Genomic DNA, 14,303 nt, shown 5'->3' with positions numbered 1-14,303 from the left:
CTCTCCTCCCCTGCCAACATTACCCCCAACCTGGTCACCCTGTCTGCTGTGCGCTCATCTCTCTCTTACCGTTTTCTTATGGGTCGTATGACCGTTGACGACCGTTGATGACCGTTGATGACCGTTGACGACAGTTATGACCGCTGATGACCGTTATGACCGTTGATGACCGCGATGACCGTTGAAGACACTTATGACCGTTGACGACCGTTATGACAGTTATGACCGTTATGACCGTTGACGGCAGTTGATGACAGTTATGACAGTTAATGACCGTTATGACAGTTACGACCGTTATGACCGTTGACGGCAGTTGATGACAGTTATGACAGTTAATGACCGTTATGACAGTTATGACAGTTGACGGCAGTTGATGACAGTTATGACAGTTAATGACCGTTATGACAGTTATGACCGTTGATGACAGTTGACGACCGTTATGACAGTTGATGACAGTTTTGACCGTTGACGACTGTTATGACAGTTACGACCGTTGATGACCGTTATGACAGTTACGACCGTTGACGACCGTTATGACCGTTATTACTGTTATGGCAGTTGGCAACCGTTATGCCGTTCATGATAGTTCTGTTGATTAATGGCCATTATGACCGTTGATGATCGTTAATGGTCGTTGGTTATGGCAGTTAGCGATCGTTATTGCTGTCGACCATTATCTCTGGCGATGAAAATTCTGAATCCTATCAAAAGAAAGAAAATAAAATGGTAGAATTATGATGGTTGGTCGATGCCGATGGCCTCCATGTATACCTCGCCTTTGCGTATCATTTTCCATGACCAAACCATAAAGTCGTATCCTGGAAAGTAAGAACGATGTTTCCCCCATTTTCTATATAACTGAGGCATGAACAGCTTCACCCAGATATACGATAGCAAGAAAGAAAACTGGTGGTGGTATTTTTCTCTATGTTTTCGGCTAAATATCCAAGACTTGCTTTTAAGCCAGGGGTCATTAAAGATGAGAATGGATATGACTCAAAAATTCAAGGACGATTTTAAAGCTCATTGATCGTCATTGCCTCGCAAAAGACTTTGGGATCCGGTATAATAAAGTAGGCGAAACTCGGGGCCATTTTTCTTCATTGGGGAATTAGGAGGTCGGTGAGGGCGGTCGTCAAGGGCCGTGATGATGGCCAACATTAGCAGCGCTCACTTTTATGGGCGACTGATGCGCCAGGGAATGAACCCGCGACTTGACGACCCCACCCAGGTCCTGAACTGAATGATGCACACACACTGTCTTGCTGATAGGCAGATACTCCTGATGTTGTAGGTGCCTGATGTTGTAGGTTCCTGATGTTGTAGGTGCCTGATGTTGTAGGTGCCTGATGTTGTAGGTGCCTGATGTTGTAGGTATCTGATGCTGTAGGTGCCTGATGTTGTAGGTGCCTGATGTTGTAGGTGCCTGATGTTGTAGGTGCCTGATGTTGTAGGTACCTGATGCTGTAGGTGCCTGATGTTGTAGGTGCCTTATGTTGTAGGTTCCTGATGTTGTAGGTGCCTGATGTTGTAGGTTCCTGATGTTGTAGGTGCCTGATGTTGTACGTGCCTGATGTTGTAGGTTCCTGATGTTGTAGGTGTCTGATGTTGTAGGTATCTGATGCTGTAGGTGCCTGATGTTGTAGGTGCCTGATGTTGTAGGTGCCTGATGTTGTAGGTGCCTGATGTTGTAGGTACCTGATGCTGTAGGTGCCTGATGTTGTAGGTGCCTTATGTTGTAGGTTCCTGATGTTGTAGGTGCCTGATGTTGTAGGTTCCTGATGTTGTAGGTGCCTGATGTTGTACGTGCCTGATGTTGTAGGTTCCTGATGTTGTAGGTTCCTGATGTTGTAGGTGCCTGATGTTGTAGGTTCCTGATGTTGTAGGTGTCTGATGTTGTAGGTTCCTGATGTTGTAGGTGCCTGATGTTGTAGGTTCCTGATGTTGTAGGTGCCTGATGTTGTAGGTGCCTGATGTTGTAGGTTCCTGATGTTGTAGGTTCCTGATGTTGTAGGTGCCTGATGTTGTAGGTTCCTGATGTTGTAGGTGTCTGATGTTGTAGGTTCCTGATGTTGTAGGTGTCTGATGTTGTAGGTTCCTGATGTTGTAGGTGCCTGATGTTGTAGGTTCCTGATGTTGTAGGTGTCTGATGTTGTAGGTTCTCGATTCTTCCAATCTTAAAGCTATTGGTCACATGTGAGTGTTTACACAGGGAGGGTGATGACCTGATATGATCCGTTACTATGTCATCAAGCCTGTGTTAACAACCCAGTTTAGAGAAGTGTAAGATTAATAAACTTTAGATTGATATAACAGTTATGACCGTTGACGACCGTTATGACCGTTGGTGACCGTTATGACCGTTGGTGACCGTTATGACAGTTATGACCGTTGGTGACCGTTATGACCGTTGGTGACCGTTATGACCGTTGGTGACCGTTATGACCGTTGACGACCGTTATGACCATTGGTGACCGTTATGACCGTTGACGACCGTTATGACCGTTGACGACCGTTATGACCGTTGGTGACCGTTATGACCGTTGGTGACCGTTATGGAGCTGATTGCTCGTCCAGTGCGGGAGCCATGTGGCTCGGATGGTCAAGGAAGCCATGACACATTGAGAGAATGATGGAGCTAGGATGATGATTCCTACTGAGAGAATGATGGAGCCAGGATGATGATTCCTACTGAGAGAATGATGGAGCCAGGATGATGATTCCTACTGAGAGAATGATGGAGCCAGGATGATGATTCCTATGATACGAACGTAAATCAAACTGAATTGTACCAATATTGTTGTCTGGCCTGGCCAGATGCACGTAGCTAAGGCTTCCAAGTGATCATACCAAGCTGAGAAAGACATGTTATGAGATGAGGGTCAGAAGTGAGTGAGATGAGCCATGGGATGAGAACAAGAACTGAGTGAGGTAAACTATGAAGTAAGGTTGTATGAAGTCTGGTATCTGTAAACACTGGGAGGTGAAAAATAAGGAATGATGAAATCATTGGTTCGGATGATGTACTTGCGTGGCAATATTTTCAAAAAGCGAAAGTCAAATTTGCACAAGAAACGAAGGAGAGAAAATGCTTGTCGAAGAAGATGGAAAAACGAAAAAGAAATTGATAGAGCATAGTGCTTAGTGAATAACTGGAACATTTTTATTGTAAATTACTTTATATTTCATTGTAGGATCAGTGATTTTTGTTGTGAGACATCTGATAGTGTAGTTAGAACCAATGACATAGTTTGCTTCAGGTTAATTGGTAATGGTTTTTACTTCTTATTAGCAGCAGAATTCTACAGGTATTCTTCCTTTCAATCATCAAATTGCTTTTACCTTCTCTCCACACTGAACTCGATGTCTCTCATCTTTTCACTTATTACCAATTGCTTCTGAAGATCCAAGATTTCTGGGGATGTTACCAGGCCTCTGTGTTAACTGCCAGTTGCAAAAGCTGAAAGTACTGTAGCTCGTTTGATGTAGAACTGGAATTCATAAAATGTGTGTCTCGAATACCCAGTCTCTTAACCATGAGACGAAAACACACAAGCACAAACACACACAAAAGTACAAGCACAAACTCAGCCATGCACGCACACAGGTGTGCGACCACGTACACAGGTGTGTACACAGGTGTGTGACCACGTACATACACAGGTGTGTGACCACGTACACAGGTGTGTGCACAGGTGTGTGACCACGTACATACACAGGTGTGTGACCACGTACACAGGTGTGTAACCACGTACACTGATGTGTGACCACGTACACAGGTGTGTGACCACGTACACTGATGTGTGACCACGTACACAGGTGTGTGACCACGTACATACACAGGTGTGTGACCACGTACACAGGTGTGTGACCACGTACACAGGTGTGTGACCACGTACATACACAGGTGTGTGACCACGTACATACACAGGTGTGTGACCACGTACATACACAGGTGTGTGACCACGTACACAGGTGTGTGACCACGTACATACACAGGTGTGTGACCACGTACACAGGTGTGTGACCACGTACATACACAGGTGTGTGACCACGTACATACACAGGTGTGTGACCACGTACACAGGTGTGTGACCACGTACATACACAGGTGTGTGACCACGTACACAGGTGTGTGACCACGTACATACACAGGTGTGTGACCACGTACATACACAGGTGTGTGACCACGTACATACACAGGTGTGTGACCACGTACACAGGTGTGTGACCACGTACACAGGTGTGTGACCACGTACACAGGTGTGTGACCACGTACATACACAGGTGTGTGACCACGTACACAGGTGTGTGACCACGTACACAGGTGTGTACACAGGTGTGTGACCACGTACACAGGTGTGTGACCACGTACACAGGTGTGTGACCACGTACACAGGTGTGTGACCACGTACACAGGTGTGTGACCACGTACACAGGTGTGTGACCACGTACATACACAGGTGTGTGACCACGTACATACACAGGTGTGTGACCACGTACATACACAGGTGTGTGACCACGTACACAGGTGTGTGACCACGTACATACACAGGTGTGTGACCACGTACATACACAGGTGTGTGACCACGTACATACACAGGTGTGTGACCACGTACATACACAGGTGTGTGACCACGTACACAGGTGTGTGACCACGTACATACACAGGTGTGTGACCACGTACATACACAGGTGTGTGACCACGTACACAGGTGTGTGACCACGTACATACACAGGTGTGTGACCACGTACATACACAGGTGTGTGACCACGTACATACACAGGTGTGTGACCACGTACATACACAGGTGTGTGACCACGTACATACACAGGTGTGTGACCACGTACACAGGTGTGTGACCACGTACATACACAGGTGTGTGACCACGTACACAGGTGTGTGACCACGTACACAGGTGTGTGACCACGTACACAGGTGTGTGACCACGTACACAGGTGTGTGACCACGTACACAGGTGTGTGACCACGTACACAGGTGTGTGACCACGTACACAGGTGTGTGACCACGTACACAGGTGTGTGACCACGTACACAGGTGTGTGACCACGTACACAGGTGTGTGACCACGTACACAGGTGTGTGACCACGTACATACACAGGTGTGTGACCACGTACACAGGTGTGTGACCACGTACATACACAGGTGTGTGACCACGTACACAGGTGTGTGACCACGTACATACACAGGTGTGTGACCACGTACATACACAGGTGTGTGACCACGTACACAGGTGTGTGACCACGTACACAGGTGTGTGACCACGTACACTGATGTGTGACCACGTACACAGGTGTGTGACCACGTACACTGATGTGTGACTACGTAAATACACAGATGTTTGACCACTTACACCGCGTAAGGATTGTCAACAAACAACCAATTCCTCGTTTTATTTATATTTACTGTGAAAAGATCTTACACAAAGTCATGCAATTTTCCTTCTTCTTATATACTTACCGAAGAGCCATAATACATCTCTCTTACCTTAACAGTTCTAACGACATGGGTTTCTAAGCAACACATAATTCTCAAACGAACATATTATATTGTGACCTGGACTCCTCCAGTTCTCCACTCAGTACATACATACACCATCAGGTGACGTGGAAGCATATATGTGTGTGTGTGTGTGTGTGTGTGTGTGTGTGTGTGTGTGTGTGTGAGAGTGGTTCTGCATTCATCATTTGCTTGTATATCCCATTTATTTGATGACATGAACTAGGAAGTTTCTCTTTCTTAACAGATCCTCCAGATGTCTGAGTCACATATTTCATCTACATAATCAAAGGGGAAAAAATGAGGTTGAAATCCTTCATTTTGAGGCCTTTTAGATATCCTAAATGTCCCGTACTGGCAGAGCCTTTTAATTTCCCATCACATGACTAGGATGACATCATATTTAGCTTTTACTTTCCCTTCCCTAGCCCCTCCCTAACATCATGGTCACTGTAAGTTCCTTTGTCTAACCCCGTAACATCATGACCATGAAAGCCATATTAAGAACAGAGATGTGACATCATAGTAGATGTCCCTGGCGTCATGGCTGATGTCATGAAGTCTTCTCTGATGTCATAGGGTCACGCCCAGTGGGCGGGTCATGATGGCACAGCCAGGGTGTGTGTGTGAGTATGTGTGTGTGTGTGTGCCTATACCCTGGTGGTGCAGAACGCTTCTTCTCCACTTCCTCCTGTTCTTGAAGACACTGTTGTTGTCTTCCACATCCCCAGATATGTTCCTTCTCGCTGTTCACCTCTTCCTTATTATACCTTAACACTACTCGTGAGAAATCATACATTTTGACAAAATTATAGGAGAAGCTGTTCTATAATGTCACAGTTTATATATATATATATATATATATATATATATATATATATATATATATATATATATATATATATATATATATATATATATATATATATTATCTATATACACTGTTTTTATACACTGATGCACTGTTATCTTTGGGTAGCCAGTGTCTCATACTTGTTTTTCTTATTGTTTCAACATAACCAAGTCGTCAACTGTCAGATAATATAGCTGGCTCGCAGGTGTTCGTTCACTTAGTTGCTAAGATCCATAGAAATGGGCAGGTGTCGGGAGGTTGTGCCAGAAGACGTAGACAGCATCTGGTTGTGCGTTTGCTGGTTGTAGAATCATCTGCAGGTGTTGAGGATTAGGAGAATCATCTGCAGGTGTTGAGGATTAGGAGAATCATCTGCAGGTGTTGAGGATTAGGAGAATCAGCTGCAGGTGTTGAGGATTAGGAGAATCATCTGCAGGTGTTGAGGATTAGGAGAATCATCTGCAGGTGTTGAGGATTAGGAGGATCAGCTGCAGGTGTTGAGGATTAGGAGAATCAGCTGCAGGTGTTGAGGATTAGGAGAATCAGCTGCAGGTGTTGAGGATTAGGAGAATCAGCTGCAGGTGTTGAGGATTAGGAGAATCAGCTGCAGGTGTTGAGGAGGACAGTAAATGTCAGACAGCTGTCAACAGGTGAGAGTAGCGAGTTGCCAGGTGCCAAGGGAGACAACAGGTGTTTGAAGACGGGGTTTGACGAGGTCGTCACACACTTGTGTGACCCAGTGTTCAAAAACCACAAAGGTGACAGATGTTTAGTAGAGTCACGTCAGGTGTTGGGTCACAGATGCCTATACCGTCATCTCTGTAGTGGCTCATTAGCATTTAATGTCACCATTCCGTCTCTCATCAGACATTACCATCATCTTCAGTGCTTGCTAAGATGTTAGTATCATCATTTCATTGACTCGTAAGGCAATACCGCTTCTTGCAGTGACGCGTGAATCACTGCCGTCGTGTTATAGTAAGCCATTAGCCATTATCATACCCACAAATGGGTCCTCAGCCTTCCCTGTGTCCCAGCCACAACCATTAGACCATCAGACATCCCCATGTATCCCGGGATCTTTCCAGTTAGCAACCACCATAGATGACCATCAGTTCATCACACATCCTCCTCAGCTTCTGTTGGTTCAGCAGAACACGATCATCCGTCTGTTAGTTCAGCAGAACACGATCATCCGTCTGTTGGTTCAGCAGACACGATCATCCGTCTGTTGGTTCAGCAGACACGATCATCCGTCTGTTGTGAATGATTGTGCCTCATTACCTTCACATTACAGCGTTCACCACATCGGGAAGTTGGAGTCAGTCATATGTGATGGCGGGATAATGAGGAATTAATGGCGAAAACTCCGGGTAATGACATCATTCTCGTAGTCTCCCGTGCAACTCCTCAACTGTATCTCTCCTCCTGTTCTCGACAATCCGCTCCGCTCCTGTTTTTAACTCTGGTGTTCTCTCAACCCTCCAGCCGTTTTCTATTTATCCGTTGAGGGGTTTTCAGTCTTGGTCTCTCCACTTTAGCGGTCTCTCTCTCTCTCTCTCTCTCTCTCTCTCTCTCTCTCTCTCTCTCTCTCTCTCTCTCTCTCTCTCTCTCTCTCTCTCTCTCTCTCTCTCGTCTTGTTATCACATCCTGTCCGATGTTTACACACCACCCCTCCCCAGGGTTGCCATCAGTCACCAGGTGTTCTATTTCACGGTGAGTCTTGTGTCTGGCGAGTGCTGCCACCTGCTTTCTCAGGACATCAGTTTGCACCACGCGAGAGACGCTACCACGAGCCTGACACACCCTGCAGGGAGGAGCTTCAGGGACCCGCTCAGGTGTTGCATGGCTGCTGTTTCCTCATCACCTGAAATTACCGGAACAGTTGATCAACAGTTTGATTAAAGGGAATAAAATGTTAGTATACGTGTCTGCAGATCCATACGTATACTTATGTATTAGTATACATGTGTATATCTCTCTTTTTAAAACAGGTATTCCCAATCACCAGTCCTTTTTCAGCACACAAATCAACAAGCTCTTCACCATTTCCATTTGCCACACTGAACACCCCATGTACACCAATTATTCCCTCAACTGCCACATTACTCACCTTTGCATTCAAATCACCCATCACTATAACCCGGTCTCGTGCATCAAAACTACTAACACACTCACTCAGCTGCTCCCAAAACACTTGCCTCTCATGATCTTTCTTCTCATGCCCAGGTGCATATGCACCAATAATCACCCATCTCTCTCCATTCACTTTCAGTTTTGCCCATATCAATCTATTACTTTCTTACACTCGAAAGAGAGACTTTTGGATGTTAATGTGCTGAGAGGTGCAACTGGAGGGATGTCTGATCATTATCTTGTGAACACGAAGGTGAAGATTTGTAGAGGTTTTCAGAAAAGAAGAGAGAATGTTGGGGAGGAGACTTGTGTGAGGAAGTACCAGGAGAGACTGAGTGCAGAATGGAAAAAGGTGAGAGCAAAGGACGTAAGGGGAGTGGGGGAGGAATGGGATGTATTTAGGGAAGCAGTGATGGCTTGCGCAAAAGATGCTTGTGGCATGAGAAGCGTGGGATGTGGCCAGATTAGAAAGGGTATTGAGAGGTGGGACGAAGAAGTAAGATAGTGAGAGAGAAGAGACAGGCGTTTGGACGATTTTTGCAGGGAAATAGTGCAAATGACTGGGAGATGTATAAAAGAAAGAGACAGGAGGTCCCTGAAGGTGCAAGAGGCGAAAAAGAGGGCAAAAGAGAGTTGGGGTGAGAGAGTATCATAAATTTTAAGAAAAAAAATGTTTTGGAAGGAGATAAATAAAGTGCGTAAGAAAAGAGAACAAATAGGAACATCGGTGAAGGGGGCTAAAGGGGAGGTGATAACAAGTAGTGGTGATGTGAGGAGATGGATTGAGTATTTTGAAGGTTTGTTGAATGTGTTAGATGATAGAGTGGCAGATATAGGGTGTTTTGGTCGAGGTGGTGTGCGAAGTGAGAGGATTAGGGAAAATGATTTGGTAAACAGAGAAGAGGTAGTAAAAGCTTTGTGGAAGATGAAAGCCGGCAAGGCAGCAGGTTTGGATGGTATTGCAGTGGAATTTACTAAAAAAAGGGGGGACTGTGTTGTTGACTGGTTGGTAAGGATATTTGATGTATGTATGACTCATGGTGAGGTGCCTAAGGATTGGCGGAATGCATGCATAGTGCCATTGTACAAAGGTAAAGGGGATAAAGATGAGTGCTCAATTACAGAGGTATAAGTCTGTTGAGTGTTCCTGGGAAATTATATGAGAGGGTATTGATTGAAAGGGTGACGGCATGTCCAGAGCACGAGATTGGGGAAGAGCAGTGTGGTTTCAGAAGTGGTAGAGGATGTGGATCAGGTGTTTGCTTTGCAAAATGTATGTGAAAAGCAAATGGATTTGTATGTAGTATTTATGGATCTGGAGAAGGCATGTGATAAAGTTGATAGAGATGCTCTGTGGAAGGTATTAAGAATGTATGGTGTGGGAGGCAAGTTGTTAGAAGCAGTGAAAAGTTTTTATCGAGGATGTAAGGCATGAGTACGTGTAAGAAGAGAGGAAAGTGATTGGTTCTCAGTGAATGTTGGTTTGCGGCACAGGTGCGTGATGTCTCCATGGTTATTTAATTCGTTTATGGATGGGGTTGTTAGGGAGGTGAATGCAAGAGTTTTAGAAAGAGGCAAGTATGCAGTCTGTGGTGGATGAGAGAGCTTGGTGAGTCAGTTGTTGTTCGCTGATGATACAGCGCTGGTGGCTGATTAGAGTGAGAAACTGCAGAAGCTGGTGACTGAGTTTGGTAAAGTGTGTGAAAGAAGAAAGCTGAGAGTAAATGTGAATAAGAGCAAGGTTATTAGGTACAGTAGGGTTGAGGGACAAGTTAATTGAGAGGTAAGTTTGAATGGAGAAAAACTGGAGGAAGTGAAGTGTTTTAGATATCTGGGATTGGATTTGACAGCGGATGGAACTATGGAAGCGGAAGCGAGCCACAGGGAGGGGGCGAAAGTTCTGGGAGCGTTGATAAATGTGTGGAAGGCGAGAACATTATCTCGGAAAGCAAAAATTGGTATGTTTGAGGGAATAGTGGTTCTAACAATGTTGTATGGTTGCGAGGCGTGGGCTCTAGATAGAGTTGTGCGGAGGAGGATATATGTGTTGGAAATGAGGTGGAGGACAATATGTGGTGTGAGGTGGTTTGATCGAGTAAGTAATAACAGGGTAAGAGAGATGTGCTGTACTAAAAAGAGTGTGGTTGAGAGAGCAGAAGAGGGTGTTTTGAAATGGTTTGGTCACATGGATAGAATGAGTGAGGAAAGATTGACCAAGAGGATATATGTGTCAGAGGTGGAGGGAAAGAGAAGTGGGAGACGAAAATGGAGGTGGAAAGATGAAATGAAAAAGATTTTGAGCGACTGGGGCCTGAATATGCAGGAGGGTGAAAGGCGTGCAAGAAATATAGCGAATTGGAACGATGTGGTATACCGGGGTCGACGTGCTGCGAATGGATGTTGTACCAGGGCATGTGAAGCGTCTGGGGCAAACCATGGAAAGTTGTGTGGGGCCTGGATGTGGAAAGGGAGCAGTGGTTTCAGTGAATCAAAATCTTTTTCACTCCATTCTTCCACCTCCAGTTTGGTCTTCTCGTTCCCTCCGCCTCTGACACATATATCCTTTTTGTCAATCGCATTTCAGTAGTTCATACAATTATATTTAACATGTAATTTTTCTATACATGTGGCACGACATGTTTCGTGGAGACAATCCACCTCATCATCAGGTGGTGCCAGTACTTAACAAAGTTATTTAAATCCCAACATCACACTTGAGTCCCGCCGTCCAGCACCAATCTGTACAGACCAACCACTGTGCGCTTTGTCTGGCAGTAACCGTTGTAAGGCCGGCAGGTTACACAGCCAGGAATTCAGTGGCACATCAGTGGTTCGATCACTATGCTGGGTCGAGATCGCCACTACCACAGGATAGGGCCGGGTCCCCCCGCGGGGCAGACCTCCCCAGTGGTACACCAAAGGATGAGGCCGGTTCCTCACACGGGGCAGACCTCCCCAGTGGTACACCACAGGATGGGGCCGGAGTCCTCACATGGGGCAGACCTCCCCAGTGGTACACCACAGAATGGGGCCGGGGTCCTCACGTGGGGCAGGCCTCTCAATGGCCACATTCATCAATTTCACAAATTAATGTTCGGTTCTCACAAGTTGTTGCTGCCCGCCCACGTTGCCTTGCTTAAACTGAGGAGAGGTTATATTAATTTGGAGGCCGGTAAAATTGCGTTCCGGCAACAATTGCCGTCAGGCTATTATACGAATTAGAGTGCAACTTAATTGCACGTGCAAATCTGCTTGCCTCGTCGGGAAAATAACCACTTGAAGTTCAGTGACATCGTCAATTAACATTTTCTCTCTCTATTTTTAATGGCCATTCTTTTTCTCTTTCGCATAACGGATTTCTCCCTTATCAGGTTCCATTAAATGAGTGATCAGTGAGGGAGTTTTAGAATCATAATTACCAATGTAATTCATCAGGTTTTGATGTGTATATCCAGAGGGAAATTACTGTTTGTCATTCCTAATGACGCTGAATGATCCTGTGTATGTTATGATCTCATTATGAGGAGATATTATGAACCATTATCCATATTAGCTTCTCAGGTCTCTAATATGTCCTTGTATTGCTCTGTTCTACTGTAGGGAACACAAATGTTTGTTCAACTGCCTCAGTCAAGGTGGGTTTTCTTTATATGCTAAACATAAACATATACAGGAAACCTACCAATGTTTGTTCATATATTCATTCTGGAATTCATTGATGTTGTCTTTGAGAAGATATATTCTATTAGATCCAAGTTACAGTGTCCTGGATCTTTCATTGATAAATCCTTTAAGTTGGCACATACATCATTTTATAAAGTTAAACCCAAACCTACTCTTCATACCAAGGATATTTTAGTTCTCCCTTTTAGTGATAATTTTACATAACTTCCAAGGTTGCTTAAATTCTTTAATGTAAATTTAGGCTTCACCAATAACAATGCTACAATAGATATCTTAATCAAAAACTTTCCATAAATTCTGCAGGCTGTGTTTACAGAATCCCATGTAAAAGCTGTAATATGTTTTATGTTAGGCAGACTGGTGAGGATCTTTATGTTAGAGTTCAGGAACATTGATGTATGATGTAGACACAAATGCTACTCACCTGTTAACACGTGTAGGGTGAGGTTGACAGGCTCTGTGCAGGTGTTAGTGCAGGTGTAAAGACCAGAATGGGCGGACGAGGCCTTTGGGCGTGTGAGGGTGACCCGTGCTATGGGGAGGCCGATGGGCGTGGGTGTGGTGGTGGGCAGCGTGGAGGTGAGGGCTGCCGGCCCAGGTTCAGATGTTGAAGGTCTCGCTGATGTGAAACTGATGATGTTCAGGTTCAGGTGTGGATGTTGTGTGGTGGTGGTGGTGGTGGTGGAGTGTGGTGGCGGGTCGCTGGTGGTGGTGGTGGTGGCTGTAGGGCTGGCGCTGCCTTCAACCTGGCCTTCATACAATTCTGTGCCCTGCTGGACCTGACGATACATGACGAACAACATTAACACATACAATAACAACCTGGACGAACAATATTAACACCTTAGTTCTGAACATGAGTCATGATGAGGAGAACAACAGCAGTTCATGTCCGTGGATCAATGAGGCAGCCTCACTTATTCATGAGTAACTTTCCTCACTTATTCATGAGTTACTTTCCTCACTTATTCATAAGTAACTTTCCTCACTTATTCATAAGTAACTTTCCTCACTTATTCATGAGTAACTTTGAGAATCATTATACACAAGGGTGAGTACAGTCTACTCTAACGAGCGTTCATAACTATGCTGATAATGACAGGGTAGTTAAGATGATGACGTATTTATTATGTGAAATCACTGGTGGACATCAGGTCTGGCCAGAGCCAGTGCACAAAGCGTTGGTTTGTGTTGGTAAAATCCCGGAAATGATAATGAGTTAATGAGACTTGATAACGAGTTAATGAGAATGATTCATTTTTCCCTCAGAAGAAGAGAAGAAAAAAAAAAGAGCATGAGTGTTTATTTACTCCTGTAATGAGTAATGGTCTTACGTCTCATTTATAAAGCTGTTAAATGTGGATAAAACATTATCATGTTACTCATTTATCATCTCCTCATTAAGACATGATGTTAAATTGTCAGCATTAATCAAACAGGAAGGACAGGTCAGATACCTGCAGACTACGGTACCAGGTGAGGAGGGCGTGGTACGTACCTGTCGTCCGCGGTACCAGGTGTGGAGGGCGTGGTACGTACCTGTCGTGCGCGGTACCAGGTGGGGAGGGCGTGGTACGTACCTGTCGTGCGCGGTACCAGGTGTGGAGGGCGTGGTACGTACCTGTCGTGCGCGGTACCAGGTGGGGAGGGCGGGGTACGTACTTGTCGTGCGCGGTACCAGGTGGGCAGGGCGTGGTACGTACCTGTCGTGCGCGGTACCAGGTGGGGAGGGCGGGGTATGGGCAGCCACGCACCTCACACACAAGCACCACTTGACTCCCCTCCTTCAGGAAGACCTCACGACCAGGCTTGACCATAGCTACCGCCTCTGGTGATGCAGGGAGGAGGATGTGTGAGTCTCTCTCTCTCTCTCTCTCTCTCTCTTTCTCTCTCTCTCTCTCTCTCTCTCTCTTTCTCTCTCTCTCTCTCTCTCTCTCTCTCTCTCTCTCTCTCTCTCTCTCTCTCTCTCTCTCTCTCTCTCTCTCTCTCTCTCTCTCTCTCTAAAACTCTCTTTTTTTCATATCTGTCATTTTTCTCACTCTGTAGATAGTTCTTTCACCCTGATTCTCTCCCTCCCTCCTCTCCCTCCCTTCTCTCCCTCCTCTCCCT

At 45.4% G+C, this 14,303-nt stretch overlaps 1 protein-coding gene across 1 annotated transcript in view; it reads right to left on the bottom strand.

Annotated features, from left to right (window-relative positions):
• Positions 1-5,412: 5,412 nt before the first annotated feature.
• The window catches only part of LOC139761321 (uncharacterized), a 118,424-nt gene continuing 109,533 nt past the window's right edge, over positions 5,413-14,303 (bottom strand). The window contains exons 6-8 of the mRNA XM_071685379.1: positions 13,898-14,022; positions 12,619-12,973; positions 5,413-8,241 (exon numbers count right to left, since the gene is read on the bottom strand). Of these exons, the coding sequence (XP_071541480.1) occupies positions 8,129-8,241; positions 12,619-12,973; positions 13,898-14,022 (593 nt within the window). The 3' untranslated portion in view covers positions 5,413-8,128. The remainder of the gene's footprint in view (positions 8,242-12,618; positions 12,974-13,897; positions 14,023-14,303) is intronic.

The sequence above is a fragment of the Panulirus ornatus genome, chromosome 40 (assembly GCF_036320965.1).
Source record: "Panulirus ornatus isolate Po-2019 chromosome 40, ASM3632096v1, whole genome shotgun sequence".
Lineage (NCBI taxonomy): Eukaryota > Metazoa > Arthropoda > Malacostraca > Decapoda > Palinuridae > Panulirus > Panulirus ornatus.
This window is presented reverse-complemented; position numbering and strand designations above follow the sequence as displayed.